This window comes from Hyperoodon ampullatus (genome assembly GCF_949752795.1).
Source record: "Hyperoodon ampullatus genome assembly, chromosome: 3".
In the NCBI taxonomy this organism is placed as follows: Eukaryota; Metazoa; Chordata; class Mammalia; order Artiodactyla; family Ziphiidae; genus Hyperoodon; species Hyperoodon ampullatus.
Genome location: NC_136916.1, coordinates 88,579,935 through 88,603,933, shown reverse-complemented (window position 1 = coordinate 88,603,933; position 23,999 = coordinate 88,579,935). Strand labels below are relative to the sequence as shown.

Genomic DNA, 23,999 nt, shown 5'->3' with positions numbered 1-23,999 from the left:
CCAACAGTTGTTATCTTACCTTTGATTATCAGAAGCTGGTGATTCAGATATCTAATTTGATGTTCGCTTGCATTTAACTTTTCAGCTAAATTGTCTAGTTGTCTTTCCTTTGCTTTGTTAAGAACCTGTAGTTGAATAATCTGCATATTTTCTACAGAGTCTGCTTTGGAATTAAAGACAATTTATTAGATAAAAGCATACCAAAATATAAATTTGTGGTCATTTAGGACAACGTTTAGGACAATGTTTTTCAAACTGCAAATACAACTCATCAGAGTATCATGAAATCAATTCAGCAGATTGTGACTAGCATTTTTAATAAAAAATGTTACCAAACCAAAACTTGGGTCTGCTCACCCACACACAGTAAAGCCAATCTACTGACACCAGGTTCTGGTGAAGGAAAGTGCAGCGTTTACTGTAAGGTGCCATACAAGAAGTCCGGGACAGCTGATGCTCAGAAAGCCCAAACTCCTCGTATGGCACCTTACAATAATGCTGCACTTTCCCTCACCACAACCCGGTGTCAGTAGATTGGCTTTACTACACTTGGGCGAGCAGACCCAAGTTTTGGTTTGGTAACAAGATTAAATAGAATATATCAGAGTGTATCATGTAGTAGAAATAGGTATTATTATGTGAAACTTCTGTTTCATTTACATAATATTTATATAGATAAATATTATAGACCACATCACAATGTAAAAATTGTACTTCTTACTATGGTCACTTCCAGAAAAGTTTGAAAAGTCACTAGTTTGGTGTATAACTCTGAATCACTACCATTTTGGCTAATGAAAAATAAGTATAGGGAATTCTCTGGTGGTCCAGTGGTTATGACCCCATGCCTTCACCTCCGAGGGCATGGGTTCAATCCCTGGTTGGGCAACTAAGATCCCGCAAGCTGTGCAGCATGGCCAGAAAAAAAAAAAAAATGAAAAAGAAAAGGAAGTATATATCAATTGCAAAGGAATAGAGTTCCATGCTCTCATAAAATTGAAAAAATAAAAGTACATCAACTTCTATAAAACCATTTTCAAAGAAAATTTCTAGACATCCTTCTTAAACTATTTTATTTTAAACAGGAATGAATGCATATTTATACTGGCACAGAACTGCTGAATTAATAAATTAAATAATAGATTAATAAAGAATTTTGAGGTCTTCTTTCAGAAACAAAGTCATTTTAAGGACCACTTAAAAATCATTGGGGGAAAAAAGAAAAACGTGATTCGTAGGAGAAGGATAATCCTTCAACTACACAATGACAAATATTTTTCATTTCCTACAAGAACAATGCTTCTACATGCTAACAAATAAAACAGTCTTCTGTTTAAAAAAAGACATGGTTAAACCCCCAAAAATTGAAGACTGAAAACTCTGTTACAAGTCAAACTCCTCTTGGGCCTTAGAACAGGGCTAGCCCAGGAATAAACACAGTCTACAAGCCACTCCTCTCTTCAAACTCAATTTTTTAAACTACTGTTACTAAGAAGCTATAATCACTAAATTAGGCACTACCATTAAGTTATTTAATTAACTTCCAAATGTCAAATTTAGGCAAATGTGTAACTGACTTAAACAAAAAATAAATCAACATGATAAAATGCAGACTGCTAAGGAAGTGATGAAAGGTGATATATGCAAAGCAACCAGGAGCTATAAATGTAACTGAACACAGCAGAACTGAAAGAGTAACACCAAGGTATCAGGCCACTGTTGGGATACTTATTTACTCAACCCCAAATCAGTTATGCCAAACACACTATCCACTTCCACAAAAACTCAGGAAAAAGAGAGGCTATCCCCCCACATTTGCCGATGACTCCCTGGGGGAAAGGGCATTCTGGCCACCTCCCCAGTAACTATCCTACAGTCTAAGCATGAGATGGAAGCAGCACCATAAAGTTAGGGCCACTAAGTCCAGTTTTCTCGTTGGCACAGTGCCAGAAACCCAGAATATCCAATATGCCTTTCGCCCGCTTCTTAAATGTAAAACAAACAAAGAAAAAACTTGCTGTCACACTCTAGAATCACAGTGGCTCTTCAACATGCACAACAACTGGAAGTCATTTCACATGCCAGAGAGTATGATAACAAAAGTTGGACATATGAAAACACTGATTCAGGTTAGTCAGGTACAAGTTTGGTTTTGAATGTTTAGATCTCCTCGAAATTCTCTAGTAGCACTTTTCTCATTCATATTGATACATACACTATGTAAAAGAAATTATTTTGGCAAGTGTCACATGACTAAACCTGAGATGTAAGTCTAGTTTTAATTTTGAGTATAAAGTAATTTATATCACAGTTGCCTATTACAGTAAAACTCTAAAAACCAAAAGAAAAAATTAAGATAGTGGTTGACTTACTAAATTACATTTCTATATAATGAAAAATCTAAGATTGAAAGGAAAACTACATTTCACTTTCCAAATTAGATTTCAGTTAAAAAAATATATGAAGTTAATGAAGTCTTAACCAACTAGAATGACTAAAATATAATACAGCTGAGAAAATTTATTTTAATTTTTCATTAGGGAAAATTTCAAATATATAAGAAGGTAGAGGGAAGAATACAATGAATCCCATGAATCTGTCTCCTAGATTCAACGACTGTGAATTCATGGCCAGTCTTGCTTTATCTATATCCCCACCCAAACTTACCCCCAACAACATGATATTTGAAGTCAGTTCTAGACTTCATTATCAGTTTATTCATAAATACTTCAGAATATATCTATTAAAATACAACTCTTTAAAAAAATTCCATTATCATACTTAAAAAAATAATAATTCTTGAACATGCTCAAAGTGCTCAAAGTTCTCCGATTATGTGATTAAGAAATAAATATAAACTTGATACCTACTTTCATTAGCTCCTAGAAATTGCTGTTGCAGGCCTTCAAATGTGTCACTTCCTGCAGTGTCCTGGGCTGGTGAGCCATTATTCTGGGCAGAAGACTGGTAAGGTTTATATGTCACTTTATATGATTCCAAAGCTTGACAACTGGGACCTTGTGACATACCAAATTGCTATTACAAGATGATAAATGAAATTGACAATTAGGATTTGGTCTTTGCTTCAAAAATTATCTGAATTAGACAAGTTAGTTTTGTTATAGAACTTAATTGTGGTACAATTACAAATTTTATACATACATCTTTGCTTAAAAATAGCACTTACTGTTATTTAACACTGTTCGTTGAAAGCCTGCAATTGTACTTTTGAGCATATAATGGGGCCAATTCCATAAATAACACTCAAGAATTCCAGTAAGATTGTATATAAATATTTAATAATGATTTAGATGATGCCAACATCGTGGAAATGCACATATGCAATAACAAGAACCTGATAACAATGCTTCATATGTAATAAATACTCAATAACTTTTGTGGAATGAATAACATTTTATAAAGATGGAAGTAAGAGAAAATAACCACCTTAAAAGGACCAAAAACTTATCCTGTCATCAGGTGACACAGAATATCTATTGGCAAAATGAGGCGTTCACTGTCATTGAGAAAGTCTAAGAAGCAGCTAACTGTACCCTAAGGCCTTGCTTCATCAAACTCTCCCAGGGAGGAAAAAAAACTGTTCCTTTCCTCAACATTCATCCTGTCTACTGCTATATCATCACAAAACAGATATCAGCTTTGAAGTATTTGACCCAAAATCTGTGATAAGGGTGATGAGGGAGACAATCAAGGTAACTGACTGGTGTCATCTAGGATTAACCGCTTTCAAACTATATCAGGATACCTGAATGTAGCTTTTCAGCGGAGCATAGTAAATGGTAGAAGCCAGAAGCAGCAATAAATGGAGATGGCTATTCTTTGACAGACTCAACTTTTAATGTTTAATTGTTTCCACAAAGTCTCTATTTTAAAATTCTCATTTAAGGTTACTTAATTCGATTGTAAACAGAAAACAGCATGACTAATTCAGCATGAGCCTGAATAAATGCACTCTCAGCAATATTTGTACTTAAATCTTACTGTTGCACTTACGAATATTTCTTAATCACACACACACAGCAAATGCATGTACACACATAAACAAATTCTTGAAAGTAAAGTCAAGTTCTTACAATACCTGAAAATGACTCCTCTGAGGATCAGAAAATGTGATTACATTGGTTGGTTGGCTGTTAAATTCCTGCTTCTGACCGTTGGTGTATGGCCTGAAGTTTTCAGGAAGGTGATATAAATCAGTCTGTTCATATGTACTCGGAGGACTATAACCACTACCGCCTTCATCTCCACCTCCTTCAGGATGATACCCAGGATGCTGGTCTTCAGTTCTACTTTGATTCTCTTCCCAGCCATTGCCACTTTTCTCTCCAATATACACATCCCGAATCTCATTATAGTCCTATTAGATAACAAGAGTAAAAGAAAAGCACTAAGATCTGTTCCCACCCTCATCAAAGTCATTATCACACCAGATACTTACATTTACACTTGGAGATTTAGGCAGCACTTGATGCTCATTCCAGTTCATCGCCAATTGCTCAGAATGATGTGGTCTTGAGAAAAATCAATACTTTAGATTAGAGCCTATCATTTATTTGGACACAGACATCACAAAGAAGCCCAAGATTTGTTTTTGTTTTTGTTTTTTTTTTTGCGGTACGTGGGCCTCTCACTGCTGTGGCCTCTCCCTTTGCGGAGCACAGGCTCCGGATGCGCAGGCTCAGCGGCCATGGCTCACAGGCCCAGCCGCTCCACGGCATGCGGGATCTTCCCGGACCGGGGCACGAACCCGCGTCCCCTGCATCGGCAGGCGGACTCCCAACCACCGCGCCACCAGGGAAGCCCAAAGAAGCCCAAGATTTTAACGTGTTTTCCCTCCAAACTTCATCTAAAAGTTTAAGGATTAGTCTACAATTTTATAATCATATCCAGTATTATTGCTTGCAAGAGAATCTAAAGAAAAAGACATAGAATTGTGATATACAAGTGAAAGGGATTTTGGGTCCTTACTCTTCCTCTCTGCCATCCTCACTGCAGTCCGAATAGTGGAGTTCGGGGGAGGACAGGTCATCATCATCCAGCATATCGTGAGGAAGGTCTGTGAGTAACTGCTGCAACTGAGACAGGAAGGTCAGCGTCGATATCACATTGGCTTAAACACAAGATGCCAAACCAAAGCTGCCTTGGAACGAGTGATTTTGACTGTAGAAGTCAAAGAAGTTCCTAATTTCTCTATGTAGTCAATGTCTTAAATTCCACAGGAATTACGTTCATCATTTCACTTGGGGAAAGGGAAACACATAAACATCAGGATTTATATTAGAAGGCTTTACCTTCTTCTACAAAGGTCTTAGATTCAAGTACACATAAAACAGGATTTTAAAATTTCTTTAGGCAAACACAGCAAGTCATAATAATGGTACGATCACGGTATCATGTTGTATCATGTTATGGATTCTACCAGTAATCAGACCTGGAGAACTTGAGAATCAGACACCCCCCGAGGGAATCTGAGTAGCCAGAGGCGCTTTGCCCAGGTGATAAGGGTAGCAGCAGCAGCAGGTGGCCTAGAAGCCCTTAAAAGCTCCAATAATGTGATAGAAACCTCTTGGGGAGTGACTAATTAGTAGACAGCCGTCCAGTTCCAATGATGAAAAGATATACAATGGTTGGCTCTTATAAACAGTTGAGTAAAAAGAAGCTGTAAGACTCAGGGTTTTACAGATAAAGCACTGTCAAAAGCATAACTCTAAAACTGATGTAAAAGCACATGACTTTGCTCTCCATTTTCCTAGAAAAATTACATCTTTAGTATTATGTCTTATAACAACTAGATAAATTCACTCAAGTTTCAAGATAAACCATGATAAAGAGACAAATGAATTGTCAGATTTGTTGAACTTCAATATCTATAAACGTCTTTGTTCAAATCCCAATATAATGGCTTAAAATTTGTAATAATAAGATTCATATATTATGTTACTAAAGAGTCAGCAGACTGCTTATAATGACTTCTCTTTAAAAGTTAAGCACCAGTTCGATTAGTAAGCTAACTGAGTCCCTCCACAGTGTGTAAATCAATCCCGTAAAATTATGAAATGACTGAGTTTAAAGATATTAAATACTCTATAAAGCCCTGGAGGAAAAAAAAATGAGCTGCTTCTTAGTCTATGGAAGGTCCCCTCCCCAATTTCTCTGCCATTAGAATAACATAAATGAAATGTAGCTATAAAACATATCTGGGTATTACATTTATAATCAAAAAACATTCTTAAACAAAATGCATATGGTGAAAGTTAAATAAAAATATTCTAAGAAAGGTCTGAAAGGAATGCCTCAACTGTTAACTGAGTTTTGGTGAAGTCACATTTGGGAATGGAAGTGGGGTCCGTGAGGTGGGGAAGGGGGATGCTTCCTCACCCACATAACATATTTCTAACGTTCACTGGATTGTTTGTTTACAAGTATTCTCAGTCCATTTGGTTCTTTAAAGATGCAACAAGAGGAAAATATTCTAGTCCAATGAAAAGTTATCATGATACTGATATTAACAACCAAGACCTTGACTTATTGATCACCTGCTCACAAAGGTAACTGAAAAATCATTTTGAGAATTAGCTGTATTACAGTTGATCCAAAGATATATAAAGAATAAGAAACACTAAAAACAAAACAGAACACATCAACATATCAGTATACCGCATGTGACTAAAGAGAAAGGTAACAAAATGATTTCACAAAGACACAAAATTCACTAAGAAAAAAAAAATCTATGAGATCTTTATGGAAAAAAAAGAGTATACCCACACATAACACAGGGAAAAAAACCAAAATAAATGTTTTGTACTTACATCAAGTAAGCACTCCTGTACAGAAAGAATATTTTCTTCTAAACCTTCAGTGAGGTTTAAGTACATAGCCTTATAATTTAGAGGAACCTTGACAGGCACATCTAAACAGTACATTTTTCCCCCCTCACAGAGACAGAAAAAGCTACACAATAATTAAGCAGTTCTTGTAGCTTCCTTTGTGACACCACAAAATTAATCAAACTGGCATCAGTGGAGGAAGATTAATTTGAGCATAAGCAATAACTTCATCAAAATGCTTCTGGATCCACAGGTAAACTTATCAAGTAGCAAAATAATCCCTATTGTATTAAGTGTTTTATAGAATATTTTACACCTGTACTAACATTTTTAAATCATTTCATTCACCTTCAAAAAATTTCTCCATCAAGTTCTTTGGCATAGCTGGGCCATATTCCTTGGTTTCTATAACTTTGAGGGCAGAGAGAGGCCATTCAGGAACAAAATCCCAGCCCCCCACCCCCAGGTTTCCATTCCTGGAATCAAAGTGTACCCTCCTCATATACACTGTCAAACAGATTTTTCTGTGGGTCATTGAAACTTGTGCCATGAAACACAAAATTACAATATCAACTTATACATGTTACAAAACAGAGAATTTTAGAAACTAAATTTTCCTCATTAAAGATCCACCAGACTACCAAATACGGATTCAAAGACAAAGATAACAATCCTTATAAATGGCAAGATTTAATTCCACTCATCACATTTGGAAGAAGTACTGTTTTTTGGTTGCAAATGCAATCTTCTTGGTGGGATATTATTGAATATCAGCTGAGTTTAATAATTAAAGAGATACCTTCCCTAGAAAAAAGATAATTTACCATTGCTAAGGCACCTATTGAAATGCATTCTAAACTATTCTATAAACTCCTTTCCCTTTACTACTTCATGTGTTTGTTCCTGAAAAATAAAGAAAAAAAATGAGGGCATCTTACTCAAAGAACTTCAGCAACAAAACACTTTACAATAACCCACATAGAACATCCAAAAAGCCTAGTTTAAGGGGAATGTAAAACGGAGAACATGTAAACCTTTTGTTGGGATTTTTCGGCTTTAATTAACTAAACAGACTGTCTTCAGAGTCTATAATCCTTGATATTCATGAAAGCAAGACTTCTAAGATTACAAACCATACAATACATCTTCCCCCCAGAGCAGAGCAGCAAATGGAGTGGCCAACATTCATCTGCGTTTTGAACAGGTTACCCAACAAGTACACTGATGAAAAGATCCTGATATTTTAAAATATGAGTTGTTAAATAATGCCTTCATGGATACACACCAAGTAGAATCTTCATTTTAGCCTCACAGACAAGTTAAAAACATCCTTGAAAAGGCCCAACATGGGACTGACAAAGGGTCAAAAACCTTGGTAGCTAGAGCTTTAGTCTATGAATTATACTATGCACGGAATTTTTTTTAACCCATTCCATTAGTTAAAACAAATTTTACAGTGTTAGTGGGGAAGACTTTGCCTGGATTGCCACACATCTGAAAAAGAAACATGGCAACATTTACTAGACAAATACCTGCTACGCTGCAGGTGACACATAATAGAACTTTAGACCTGGAATGAACACTGGAGCTCCTCCAAGCCAAACCTCTCCTTCTAAATGTGAGCACACCAAGGCCCAGAGAAGGTCAGGGGCTTGCCCATGAAAGTGAGAGTTACAGTCCCACGGCCAGCACCGGAACCTGAATCTCTCCATTCCCACTCCTATCTTCTTCCACATGACATTCAGTCAGTCACTGGAAGACAAGTTTCTACCTGCCTGTATATGAGCAAGCGTCAGTCTGCCAGAGAGTTCAGTGTTTTTGTCCCCACTGTGACAGTCCCTGAAAAATACCTATATATTATGGGAAACAGTTCAAAGGCACAATCGAGATAAAGAATAAGAAATCGCTAAAAGAAAACAGAATATGATAGGAACAAAAATATACAATATGAACACTCAACCATTTGTTAATTTGCTTTTCTTAGGTGACTATGAGAAAATTCCACTAAATAAGTCAAATAATATTGTATAAAATGTAAACAAATGCTAGCCTTACAACTCCCCCTAGTGGGGACAAAATATCAAAAATGTTTCCAGAAGTAACATCAAACAAGGCAGTTAAAAGTGGAAGAAAGGCTATGCAATGGAAAGCCTAACCTCTAAAATAAACGATTCCAACCTCAATTGAGCTTATTATTCTACTAGAGAAGTATTGATATAAAAACTAAGAGAGACTCAAATCAGTATTCCCAGGTGCAAGTGTCTGTCTGCCATATGCTACTCAAACCACTTACCTTTCTATTCAAGATCATTTTCCAGGCTTCAAATAATATCGTCACTCAACGAAGGATCATCAAGTATTTTCTTGATAAACACAGATTACTAAGTACTTCTGCCCCAAACCACCAGCTCCAAAATACATACTTACATACATAATTTTACTATCTAGAACCAAGCAATAATCCCAAAGCTACTTCTGGTGACACTGCAGAAAGTACAGGTACGCGCCAGCAAACTATGAGATCCCAAGTGATACTCAACCTTAAACTGTGGCTGTACCAGTAACTTTAGAGCTTACAGCAACTGCAATGACAACAACTATATGTCTCTAATATTCAATGATGAAAGTGCAAAGTATAGTAACTTTAGGTGAAAAATATTTTGCAAAATCATATTGTTACATTATGAATGACTTAATGAAAAAACTTTTGAAGTCCTCTTCTCTGGGCCAGCTTTACAAGTAAAAGTTTGCCTAGAGTACTTTGGATGAGGTCTACTTAGTAGTTGTCCTTCTTGCTACATCAGCAGTTCTCAAAGTAACGTGCTCCAAGAAGTTGTGAGGAAAATGAGTGATATGAATATTAATTACTATGATACTATATCTCCATGGTATTCTCACCCTTCCTCACCTGCACCCTAATTTGCTCTGTTTACTGTGGAGGAGATGGAGTTTCCGGTGAAACACTGGGTGAGGCTGTGGGTTATGCATTTCTTTGCTATGCCCTGGAACACAGTGGTCAAATTTTTACCAATAGACCACTTAGAACTGTAGCGATTTAGAAATGATTATAGTGCCTTACTTTTCTGCAAAATTCTTGGAGGTTGTTTCAAAATATGGGTCTATCTGTAGTGGTCTGTGGCTTGAGATTCCACTGGTCTAAATGTCCGCTGAATATTGAATCACTTTATTAAATCCTTTCCCTTTCCGAAGATTAAATGCATTCTCCATTTACTCTTCAATGCAAACAATGGAGGGAATAGAAATGGAAAAGTCCAGATCATCACTGCAGAACTGCCAGTTACGATGGGATGGAGGTTGGAATTTGACTATGGCTTATTCACTGACTTATGGGCAAGTGTGGACAACACTCCAGCTGATCCCAAAGCATCCAAATCGAACAGTTTGGTAAAGCCTATTGTATTAGCAACTGGCCATTCACACTAGACGGTCAAAATCAGGATTATTCTGCCATTTACAGAGAGGGGATCTCACAAATCCTTAGCAGGGTAGCCTATGAGTCAGATACGGCCTGCTTGGCCAGCTCTACAGCACATCCTTGTGATGCAAGCATTCCACCTACATAAATGAATTAAATACAAAGCGATTCATTAAGTAGAGAAAGCAATGTGTATTAGCCTACTACTAACACTCTAATCCACCTGGCAATCCCAAAGCTACCAACCAGGCAGGCGTGAAAAGACCATTCTTTTCTTTAACCACTTAAGGCTATAAACTATTCTGTTATCGTAGGGTCAGGGAGATTGAGAAAGTGGAAAAGGCCTCTGGATATGAAAACGAACTTAGGTGTGATCAGCCAATTATTTTAACTTGCTTTTACAAAATATACATACAGCTGAGTATGAGTAGTTCTGAATTTTACTGCTGAAACTCTCTAACCTCTGATCTCACTTCTTCCCTCGTAGCAATTTTTTTTAAAAAGGTAAAAATACTTTTTACTAACATGAAACAATTTTTATTAATATGACCCATAATCATCACATTAGAGTCAAGTTAGCTAAATATTCTTTTCTTCCACTCTGCTAGAAACACTCATTCTTAGATACTTCACCTCTTAAGAGCACCTTTTACTCTGGAAATTCCCTACCCTACCCCAGCCCATAATCTACCAAGAAGTGATCCCACTGGCTATTTTCCACAGCAGTGGGCCCCAGCCCACTTTGGCACCAGGGACCGGTTTTGCGGAAGACAATTTTTCCATGGAGTGGGTGGTGGCGGGGAGTGGTTCAGGCGGTAATGTGGGCGATGGGGGACGGTGGGGAGCGGCAGATGAAGCTTCGCCTGCTGGCCCGCCGCTCGCCTCCTGCTGTGCGGCCTGGTTCCTAACAGGCTGTGGACCAGTACCAGTCCACAGCCTGGGGATTGGGGACCCCTGTTCTATATCATCTAGAATTTACTGCCTCCTTAACTAATACCCCCTTTAAAACTTGCACCACACGACACACCTGGCAGTACGTTCTCTCTAATACCCTACCCATCTTTTCCAATGAAAAAGATCACCTGTCAGATTATTTTTTCTCCTTCTTTAAAATCTACTATAGTAACTACTTAAACTGATCCTCTCAAAAATCCCAGTAGCTAAATGCCAGAGAACTACCCAAAAGCCATCAAGGTTGTGAAAACCTCATGCTGTGAGTTCACAAAGTAACAGAAAATCCTCACCCCCTACCCTTGCCACCAACAATTGTTGGTGAAGGCCCCTGTCAAAATCCAGAAACCCTGGAAAGGGTCACAAACTCCAGTGCCCTCAGTGACTCGGCAGAGAATTTACAAGAGTGAAGCTGGCAGGTCCAAGTGCACAAGCCCATGTCGGGGGCGGGGTGGGGGCAGCGGGAGGGACTGTGGCCAGCTCGGACGGGAGAGCCACTGCCCAGCTCCAGCCTACTTGCTGCCATGTGCAGACACACGCCACATGTGGCCCAGGCTTAGGATGTTTCAAGACAGGTCAGAAATTCTGGATTACTACATGAAATTTTCTAATCTTTAAATATAGATTCAATGTTTTAAAAACACTGTGCAACCAAACAATACATGTCTATGGACAAAATCCACTCAGAGACAGATGCCAGCTTTCTGTCTCTACCCTAACTCTACTGCCAGCCACGTGGGCAACTGACCCTATTCTTTGCTTCCTATTAATACAAATGGTCCACAGTGACTCTTAAAAAGAATTACTTTACATATTAGAAAATGGCTCATATGATGGAAGCAAACTAACTGTGCATCGACAGATGAATCGATAAAGATGTGATGTATGTATACAATGGAACACTCCTAAGCCATAAAAAAGAATGAAATGATGCCATTTGCAACAACATGGATGGACCTAGAGATTATCATACTAAGTGAAGTAAGTCAGACAGAGAAAGACAAATATCATATGACATCACTTATATGTGGAATCTAGAAAAATGATACAAAGGAACTTATTTACAAAACAGAAATAGACTCACGGACATAGAAAACAAACTTATGGGAGGAGGAACCAAGATGGCGGAGTAGAAGGACATGCTCTCACTCCCTCTTGCGAGAACACCAGAATCACAACTAGCTGCTGGACAATCATCAACAGGAAGACACTGGAACTCACCAAAAAAAAGATACCCCCACATCCAAAGACAAAGGAGAAGCCACAATGAGATGGTAGGAGGGGCGCAATCACAGTAAAATCAAATCCCATAACTGGTGGGTGGGTGACTCACAGACTGGCGAACACTTACACCACAGAAGTCCATCCACTGGAGTGAAGGTTCTGAGCCCCACGTCAGGCTTCCCAACCTGGGGGTCTGGCAACAGGAGGAAGAATTCCTAGAGAATCAGACTTTGAAGGCTAGTGGGAATTGACTGCAGGACTTCAACAGGACTGGGGGAAGCAGAGACCCCACTCTTGGGGGGAACACACTAAGTAGGGTGCGCATCGGGACCTAGGCGAAGGAGCAGTGACCCCGGGGGAGACTGAACCAGACCTACACGCTAGTGTTGGAGGGTCTCCTGCAGAGGTGGGGGGGTGGTGGTGGTGGTGGCTCTGTTTCACCATGGGGACAAGGACCCTGGCAGCAGAAGTTCTGGGAAGTACTCCTTGGCTGTGAGCCCTCCCAGAGTCTGTCATTAGCCCCACCAAAGAACCCAGGTAGGCTCCGGGTGTTGGGTTGCCTCAGGCCAAACAACCAACAGGGAGGGAACCCAGCCCCACCCATCAAAAGTCAAGTGGATTAATGTCTTACTGAGCTCTGCCCACCAGAGAAACAGTCAGCTCTACCCACCACCAGTCCCTCCCATCAAGCCTCTTAGATAGCCTCATCCACCAGAGGGCAGACAGCAGAAGCAAGAAGAACTACAATCCTGCAGCCTGTGGAACAAAAACCACATTCACAGAAAGATAGACACAATGAAAAGGCAGAGGGCTACATACAAGATGAAGGAACAAGATAAAACCCCAGAAAAACAACTAAATGAAGTGGAGATAGGCAACCTTCCAGAAAAAGAATTCAGAATAATGATAGTGAAGATGATCCAGGACCTCGGAAAAAGAATGGAGGCAAAGATCAAGAAGATGCAAGAAATGTTTAACAAAGACCTAGAAGAATGAAAGAACAAACAAACAGAGATGAACAATACAATAACTGAAATGAAAACTACACTTGAAGGAATCAATAGCAGAATAACTGAGGCAGAAGAACGGATAAGTGACCTGGAAGACAGAATGGGGGAAATCACTGCTGTGGAATAGAATAAAGAAAAAAGAATGAAAAGAAATCAAGACAGCCTAAGAGACCTCTGGGACAACATTAAATACAACAACATTCGCATTATAGGGGTCCCAGAAGCAGAAGAGAGAGAGAAAGTAACAGAGAAAATATCTGAAGAGATTATAGTCAAAAACTTCCCTAAGATGGGAAAGGAAATAGCCACCCAAGTCCAGGAAGCACAGAGAGTCCCATACAGGATAAAACCAAGGAGAAACATGCTGAGACACTTAGTAATCAAATTGGCAAAAATTAAAGACAAAGAAAAGTTATTGAAAGCAGCAAGGGAAAAACGACAAATAACATACAAGGGAACTCCCATAAGGTTAACAGCTGATTTCTCAGCAGAAACTCTCCAAGCCAGATGGGAGTGGCATGGTATACTTAAAGTGATGAAAGGGAAGACCCTACAACCAAGATTACTCTACCTGGCAAGGATCTCATTCAGATTCGATGGAGAAATCAAAAGCTTTACAGACAAGCAAAAGCTAAGAGAATTCAGCACCACCAAACCAGCCCTACAACAAATGCTAAAGGAATTTCTCTAAGTGAGAAACAAAAAAGAAAAGGACCTACAAAAACAAACCCAAAACAATTAAGAAAATGGTCACAGGAACAAACATATTGATAATTACCTTAAACGTGAATGGATTAAATGCTCCAACTGAAAGACACAGGCTTGCTGAATGGATACAAAAACAAGACCCATACATATGCTATCTACAAGAGACCCACTTCAGACCTAGGGACACATACAGGCTGAAAGTGAGGGGATGGAAAAAGATATTCCATCCAAATGGAAATCAAAAGAAAGCTGGAGTAGCTATATTCATATGTGTCAGATAAAATAGACTTTAAAATAAAGAACGTTACAAGAGACAAGGAAGGACAGTACATAATGATCAAGGGATCAATCCAAGAAGAAGATATAACAATTATAAATATATATGCACCCAACAGAGGAGCACCTCAATACATAAGGCAACTGCTAACAGCTATAAAAGAGGAAATCAGCAGTAAAACAATAATAGTGGGGGACTTTAACACCTCACAGCAATGGACAGATCATCCAAAATGAAAATACATAAGAAAACAGAAGCTTTAAATGACACAATAGACCAGATAGATTTAATTGATATTTATAGGACATTCCATCCAAAAACAGCAGATTACACTTTCTTCTCAAGTGTGCACAGAACATTCTCCAGGATAGATCACATCTTGGGTAACAAATCAAGCCTCAGTAAATTTAAGAAAATTGAAATCATATCAAACACCTTTTCTGACCACAACGCTATGAGATTAGAAATCAATTACAGGGAAAAAAACGTAAAGAACACAAACGCATGGAGGCTAAACAACACGTTACTAAATAACCAAGAGATCACTGAGGAAATCAAAGAGGTAATCAAAAAATACCGAGAAACAAATGACAATGAAAACACGACAACCCAAAACCTATGGGACGCAGCAAAAGCAGTTCTAAGAGAGAAGTTTATGGCTATACAAGCCTACCTCAAGAAACAAGAAAAATCTCAAGTAAACAATCTAACCTTACACCTAAAGGAACTAGAGAAAGAAGAACAAACAAAACCCAAAGTTAGCAGAAAGAAAGAAATCATAAAGATCAGAGCAGAAATAAATGAAATACAAACAAAGAAAACAATAGCCAAGATTAATAAAACTAAAAGCTGGTTCTCTGAGAAGATAAACAAAATAGATAAACCATTAGCCAGACTCATCAAGAAAAAGAGGGAGAAGACTCAAATCAATAAAATTAGAAATGAAAGAGAAGAAGTTACAACAGACACTGCAGAAATACAAAGCATCCCAAGAGACTACTACAAGCAACTCTATGCCAATAAAATGGACAACCTGGAAGAAATGGACAAATTCTTAGAAAGGTATAACCTTCCAAGACTGACTCAGGAAGAAACAGAAAATATGAACAGACCAATCACAAGTAATGAAATTGAAACTGTGATTAAAAATCTTCCAACAAACAAAAGTCCAGGACCAGATGGCTTCACAGGTGAATTCTATCAAACATTTAGAAAAGAGCTAACACCCATCCTTCTCAAACTCTTCCAAAAAATTGCAGAGGAAGGAAAACTCCCAAACTCATTCTATGAGGTCACCATCACCCTGATACCAAAAACAGACAAAGATACTATAAAAAAAAAAAAAAAATTACAGACCAATATCACTGATGAATATAGATGCAAAAATCCTCAACAAAATACTAGGAAACAGAATCCAACAGCACATTAAAAGGATCATACACCATGAACAAGTGGGATTTTTCCCAGGGATGCAAGGATTCTTCAGTATACGCAAATCAATCAATGTGATACACCATATTAACAAATTGAAGAATAAAAACCATATGATCAACTCAATAGATGCAGAAAAAGCTTTTGACAAAATTCAACACCCATTTATGATAAAAACTCTCCAGAAAGTGGGCATAGAGGGAACCTACCTCAACATAATAAAGGCCATATATAACAAACCCACAGCAAACATCATTCTCAATGGTGAAACACTGAAAGCATTTCCTCTAAGATTAGGAACAAGAAAAGGATGTCCACTCTCACCACTATTATTAAACATAGTTTTGGAAGTCCTAGCCATGGCAACCAGAGAAGAAAAAGAAATAAAAAGAATACAAATTGGAAAAGAAGAAGTAAAACTGTCACTATTTGCAGATGACATGATACTATACATAGAGAATCCTAAAAATGCCACCAGAAAACTACTAGAGCTAATCAGTGAATTTGGTAAAATTATAGGATACAAAATTAATGCACAGAAATCTCTTGTATTCCTATACAGTAATGATGAAAAATCTGAAAGGGAAATTATGGAAACACTCCCATTTACCATTGGAACAAAAAGAATAAAATACCTGGGAATAAACCTACCTAGGGAGACAAAAGACCTGTATGCAGAAAACTATAAGACACTGGAAAGAAATTAAAGATTATACCAACAGATGGAGAGATATACCATGTTCTTGGATTGGAAGAATCAATATTGTGAAAATGACTATACTACCCAAAGCAATCTACAGATTCAATGCAATCCCTATCAAATTACCATTGGCATTTTTTATGGAACTAGAACAAATCATCTTAAAATTTGTATGGAGACACAAAGACCCCGAATAGCAAAAGCCGTCTTGAGGGAAAAAAACGGAGCTGGAGGAATCAGACTCTCTGACTTCAGACTATACTACAAAGCTACAGTAATCAAGACAATATGGTACTGGCAGAAAAAAACAGAAACATAGATCAACAGAACAAGATAGAAAGCCCAGAGATAAACCCACGCACCTATGGTCAACTAATCTATGACAAAGGAGGCAAAGATATACAATGGAGAAAAGACAGTCTCTTCAATAAGTGGTGCTGGGAACACTGGACAGCTACATGTAAAAGAATGAAAATAGAACACTCCCTAAAACCATACACAAAAATAAACTCAAAATGGATTCGAGACCTAAATGTAAGACCGGACACTATAAAACTCTTAGAGGAAAACATAGGAAGAACACTCTTTGACATAAATCACAGCAAGATCCTTTTTGACCCACCTCCTAGAGTAATGGAAATAAAAACAAAAATAAACAAATGGGACCTAATGAAACTTAAAAGCTTTTACACAGCTAAGGAAACCGTAAACAAGGCGAAGAGACAACCCTCAGAATGGGAGAAAATATTTGCAAACGAATCAACGGACAAAGGATTAATCTCCAAAATATGTAAACAGCTCATGCAGCTCAATATTAAAGAAACAAACAACCCAATCCAACAATGGGCAGAAGACCTAAATAGACATTTCTCCAAAGAAGATATACAGATGGCCAAGAAGCACATGAAAAGGTGCTCAACATCACTAATTATTAGAGAAATGCAAATCAAAACTACAATGAGGTATCACCTCACACCAGTTAGAATGGGCATCATCAGAAAATCTACAAACAACAAATGCTGGAGAGGGTGTGGAGAAAAGGGAACCCTCTTGCACTGTTGGTGGGCATGTAAATTGATACAGCCACTATGGTGACCAGTATGGGCGTTCCTTAAAAAACTAAAAATAGAATTACCATATCATCCAGCAATCCCACTACTGGGCATATACCCAGAGAAAAACATAGTTCAAAAAGACACATGCACCCCAATGTTCAGTGCAGCACTATTTACAATAGCCAGGTCATGGAAGCAACCTAAATGCCCAGCGACAGAGGAATGGATTAAGAAGTTGAGGTACATATATACAATGGAATATTACTCAACTATGAAAAGGAATGAAATTGAGTCATTTGTTGAGACGTAGACGGATCTAGAGACTGTCATACAGAGTGAAGTGAGTCAGAAAGAGAAAAACAAATATCGTATATTAACGCATATATGTGGAACCTAGAAAAGTGGTACAGATGAACTGGTTTGCAGGGCAGGAGTTGAGACCCAGATGTAGAGAACAAATGTATGCACACCAAGGGGTGAAAACCTCAGTGGGGTGGGGATGGTGGTGTGATGAACTGGGCGATTGGGATTGACATGTATACACTGATGTGTATGAAATTGATGACTAATAAGAACCTGCAGTATAAAAAAACAACTAATACTAAACTTTCTTTGGGTTATTTGTATGGAAATATGTTAATATAAATGTTTCAGACATTACGTGAAACTTCTAAAAATCTTAAACGTTCTGGTATAATGTTATAAGTCATAATTCTAGTTATCACTTTAAAATGTATATCTCAGAAATAACTAGATTTCTTTGTCAATTGCATTATTATGAACTTTCATCAAATCTTTAACCGTGGTCATTTTTTAGTCGTTTGTCATTGACAGACAGTTCTGGGTGTACTCTGATGCTTTTGCAAATATGTTCCTATAAAAGGGTTTCATCTTCAAGGAATTCATGGAAAAGACTCTGACAAGTACAGGTTTCTGGTAACTGCCTATACTGCTGAACTGAATGAATTAGCATTTTCAGAACTCTAATGGAAAACTGATGAACTCATAAAAGTGCTAACAAAAGATCAAGATGAAAAAAAAATTTAATTACATGGGACTGAGTGAACTGATGAGGATGATTATAATGTTTGTGACTTTCTGTTTGAATAAAAAAAAAAATCCCACAAGGACTCAGAGGCAAAAAATATACAAATCAATTGTCACTGCAAAGTAAAGGAGCTGTTACAGTGGAGGATTACTGGACTGAATGTCAATATTATGACATAGTTTGAGTGTGTTTCGTGTTTGGTAATTGCAATCATTGTTGCTTTTGTTGTGGTCATCCATTTACAATGCTTGGTGTCAGTCTATTTATCTCTTGTAAAAATAAAATACAGTGTGTGTGTATGAAAAAAAAAAAAAAAGAAGTCACCCAGAATTGGCCTAAAAAGAAAGAAAGAAAGAAAGAGAACAAACTTGTGGTTACCAAAGGGGAAAGGGGGGAGGGATAAATTAGGAGCTTGGGATTAACACATACATGCTATATATAAAATCGATAACCAACAAGGACCTACTGTGTAACACATGGAACTATACTCAGTATCTTGTAATAACCTATAATGGAAAAGAATCTAAAAAAGAATATATATATATATATAAAAAACTGAATCACTTTGCTGCACAACTGAAATGAAGACAACATTGTAAGTCAACTATATTTCAATAACAAATTTAAAAAACACCTGAAAAAACAAATGGGTCATAGCAACATTCAGTACAAAAGCACCCTGTTATCGCAGTCAATCAAGAAATCTGACTCAAACTAAAAACAATCATAACAAGCAAGTTGATTCCCACCAGCTGCTACTATTACTACTGGGCCAAGGATTTCGTTTTACACACACACACACACAAATAATATGATCTCCTCCTCTTACTCCTTTTCTCCTGTAATCTCGTCGCACAACACAGCATTCAGGAAGATCTTTCAAATATACGGTCAGATATCACTTCCCTGCTTAAAATCTTCCACTGGCTTCCCACTGCCCCTAGGATAAAATACAAACACCCTCCCTTGACATGCCGTGACTGGCCCCAGACCACCTCTTCCCCGCCTCCACCACTCACCCCTTGCTCACACAGTCCCAATTCCACAGCCTTCTGGCTGCTTCACAGATATGCAGGGTCTGCTGCCTACTTCCAGGCTTTACACTGGTTGTGTCTGAGCCTAGGGCATCCTTCCCGGGCTTCTGTGCGGCTGCTCCCTCTCATGAGTCAAGGCTCAGCTCAAACATTTCCTCCTCCGAGAGGCCTTCCCTCACCAGTTCCTGGCTGGTTGCCTTAATATCGCCTTACCCTGTCTCCCTGTTATTTGTCAGTGCTAAATCAGCCCTTACACAGATTGCTTTACTCGCCTGTTTGCTTGTTCACCGGTGGCCCCCACGCGGATACAGGCTACCCGAAGCAAGGGAACCTGTTGGGCTGGCCCACGCAAGTAGGCCTCTGCCCCAAGACCGACCACTACCTCCTAAATGAAAAGTGCTTCAGCAATCTAACCATCTATCTAGGGCATCGTATACAGTTATGTTTCATTCTTGTCCAAAAAAAGGAAGCATTCCACTCATCTACCTTTCAAAAGTCCAGATGCTGATCAAGTTTTGGGGCTTTGGAAAAAAAAAAAAAAAAAAAAGAACCATAAATCCTTCAAAATGACACAAAATGATGTAATTTTGGTCAGGATATAAAATTGTTTAAGATCGGGTTTAGAATTCTTTTTCTCAATAACTTACCTCTTTCTCCCTTTCATATTCTTCTTTGTCATATTCTTCGTCTTCATTTTGCGTCTGCAGTGCCACACTGCCGAAGTCTAGCGACATGGTCCTCCTGCAGGAACAGAAAGATGTTTGGTTTCTAAATAGCCCAGAAAATCTCCCCAGACCAAACTACATAAGAGATGCCATACACAAAAAGACAGGAGCAGCTGGGGAGAAGATATATGTAACTAATGTATGACAAATGGTTAGTATTCCAACTATAAAGAGAGTTCTTACAAATTAATCATGATTCACAGAAAATAGCTGTTATGACAGAAATTCATGAAAATGAGAAAATGCCCAAAGCTAATAAACCTACAACTAGACCTTTCTAGTGGTCTGGAAAGAATAACTCAAACAGTAAGATTTTTGTCCACACACAAAAATAAGATAATAATAATGAACCAGAAATATGCCAAAACATACAAATTTTAAGAATACGCTCAAAGTTTCTAATTTGATGTATTAAAGATGGCACAGGTAGCATCCTCCACAACTTGCCTCATCTTCTGAATATCACAAATCCAAATGTCATGTTTTTCAGAAAGAGAGCCACTAAATCCTGAGTTAATGATTGCTCCCCCAAAAACATTTACAATCCAGTAAACTCCACAGAGCACACAACAAAAATATGTGTTGGGACGTTCCTGGTGGTGCAGTGGTTAAGAATCCGCCTGCCAATGCAGGGGACACATGTTCAAGCCCTGGTCCAGGAAGGTCCCGCACGCTGCTAAACAACTAAGCCCATGCGCCACAGCTACTGAGCCTGTGCTCTAGAGCCCACAAGCCACAACTACTGAGCCCGCGTGCCACAACTACTGAAGCCCGTGCGCCTAGAGCCCGTGCTCCGCAACAAGAGAAGCCATCACAATGAGAAGCCCGCGTACCACAACGAAGAGTAGCTCCCGCTCGCTGCAACCAGAGAGAGCCCGCACACAGTAACGAAGACCCAACACAGCCAAAAATAAATTTTAAAAAATATGTATATGTGTTAAATGTCCTGCTCTCAAGCTTGATAAAAATCAAGTTCTAGCAAAAAATACTCAGGAAAAACAGAAGTGAAGGATGTGAAGCTATGACACTGTCCCAAAGCAACAGCAAGACTTCCCTGGAGAATGGTCACTGCTGTGGCAGAAGCAGCAGCGGGAAATGGGTTTTCAAGTACTTACGGTCAAAAGACTGCTGATGATTTGAATTATACTTAGGAATCCTGACACTACACAGAAACTACCCAGAATTTCAAAACTCTGAACAATCCTGACAAAAAAGTAGGCAAGCATCATCAATTACACAGCCTAATGCTGTCCTCTATTCAGTCCACTCTTGTGCACGCCAATGAAATGCACTTTGATGTGAGGCTGGGCCACAGATCATACATCACTCTTCAGGCTCTAAAATGTCATTAAACTGGAAGTGGAATGAGAAGCATAGACTTGGCAATCCAAATGTATTTTACCATAAAGAACTTAGCTCCCCCGTGTAGACAGTAGAGGACTAAGATCACAAACTTTTATGTAAGCCAATAGCTCTATAGCAAAAGATATTCCACTTCATCAGCTCTAAGGTGCCCTTGATGGTATGACACAGTTCTGTCTGTACCACTAAGAAAAAGATATGGCCAATTAAATCATGACATATCATTAACTTTAAAATGCAGCCTCTTTGTAGATGTTAAAATGTGAAAAGAAGGGAGCTCCCGGGCCGTCCAGTGGTTAGAACTTGGCGCTTTCACTGCCATGACCTGGGTTCAATCCCTGGTCGGGGAATTAAGATCCTGCAAGCCACACGGAGCGGCAAAAAACAAAACAAAAGTGAAAAGAAAATGTGCACGTTATAATAGATGAAATATGGTATTACAGATTAACACAAATATGAATTTCGATGCTGAAAATCCCCATAAGTTTTAGTTTGTTTTACAAGGACTGTTTCTCAGCCAAACTCTAATGTGCGTCCACCTTCTTTATCCCTCCCCTCTCTGGTCCCTCCCTATACCCAACCCATCCCTTTTAATTCTATGAATTCAGACTCCTCACATCAACGAAACCCTTCCAGCCTCTGCTTCTTAGACCAGACCTGCTCCTTTCTGTTCTTGTGCCAGGGCTACATGGAGGAAGGGACACACGTACTCCTTCACTGAGAGGTAAAATAGAGAGGCTTGGGGACTCTAAACCTTGTCTCCACCCAGCAGCTACAAGAAACCTCTTCTATACCAGCATAAGATGGATACCTGAATATGGTAAAGAGCCTACAATGTAGCTGAAATGGTGAGGGAAAAACAGTAGCACAAGCTCATGTCTCTAGGGTTTTTTCACTACTTCAAGTGAACATCAAGTCTATAGAATCTATAGATTATGAAAATACAAGCCCATGTAAATGCTTGCTCCTTAAAAGAAATGCAATTAAGCTGGACCTTAAAGACATCCCTGAATTCTCCAGGCAGAAATAATCTTTCCTGCTTCTAATTCTTATGGTATTTTCCACCTTTCCCTGAATTTTATAGTTAAAGCCAGAATAGGGAATTTGGGTTAATTTCCCTTTTATTAGGTAAAAGGAGGGAGGGTTTTTTTTTCCCAACACTTCACCAATCTGCCATCAATTCCTGTTGAATACTGAAAAAGAACATTAAGATTTACAAGAGCTTATTGCTAAATACAGTTATTTTAAATAAAGCACTGCTTTTTCTCAGATAGAGAATAATGAATTCTACAAGGTATTTTCATTTTTTAAAAATAAAGTCTAGTTTTCTCTTTTTTTCTTTTTTTGGCTGCACAGCATGCAGGATCTTAGTTCCCAAACCAGGGATTGAAGCCAGGCCCTTAGCAGTGAAAGTGCGGAGTCTTAACCACTGGACCGCCAGGGAATTCCCTATTTTCTTTTTTATGTGAAGAAAATGTAAAAGACAAAACTATATCTTTTTTTTGAATGGCATTTTAAATCCAAACCATGTCATTAAAGAAGAAATATGAAAATATCTGAAAGAACAAAATCTCTCTCCACTGGGAGGAAAAGGTACAAATTAGCTTTCCTTCTGAAAAGTGCAAACTACCAGAGACCATAGAAATTATTTTAGGCATTAAGGGAAATTTGATAAACTTACTGTGGCTTAAAAAACAAAGAGGGAGACTAAAAAGGTAATTAGTATTTAACTAAAATTAAAAATAAAAGCTAATGCTTTTCTTGTGCTTATTAATCACTACTGATTACTGCTATCAGAGACTTTACTATAATATTAAGAACAATAAAAGAGGCTACTTAAATTAGAAAGAAAAAACTAGCAAGATAATAAACCCAGAAGCCATAAAGGAAAAACTTGATGGAAACTTAAACATACACACATACAAAAAGAAACTGTATATGGCCAAAACCATCATTAGCAAGTCAAATATTATGTATAAAAAATATATATCATCAAAGGGTAAAATAATAATGAGAAAGAGACTTGCAAAACACAAGAGAAAGTCCCAATATACAATTCTCACAAAGAAATGAGAAAAAGACAACTCAATTTAAAATGGGCAACTGATACATTTCATTAAAAAAAAGAAATGCAAATGCTCAACGAACTTGAAAAGATGCTTAATCTCACAAAGAATTCAAAGTGCCATT

At 38.2% G+C, this 23,999-nt stretch overlaps 1 protein-coding gene across 1 annotated transcript in view; it reads right to left on the bottom strand.

Moving 5' to 3' along the window:
- Positions 1–23,999, bottom strand: part of CEP152 (centrosomal protein 152) — a gene marked incomplete at its 3' end in the record, with an annotated part of 97,779 nt that overhangs the window by 70,987 nt on the left and 2,793 nt on the right. Inside the window, exons 2-7 of the mRNA XM_079699119.1 lie at positions 20,370–20,463; positions 4,990–5,096; positions 4,460–4,532; positions 4,100–4,378; positions 2,871–3,018; positions 20–160 (exon numbers count right to left, since the gene is read on the bottom strand). Coding sequence (XP_079555245.1) covers positions 20–160; positions 2,871–3,018; positions 4,100–4,378; positions 4,460–4,532; positions 4,990–5,096; positions 20,370–20,456 — 835 coding nt within the window. The 5' untranslated portion in view covers positions 20,457–20,463. The remainder of the gene's footprint in view (positions 1–19; positions 161–2,870; positions 3,019–4,099; positions 4,379–4,459; positions 4,533–4,989; positions 5,097–20,369; positions 20,464–23,999) is intronic.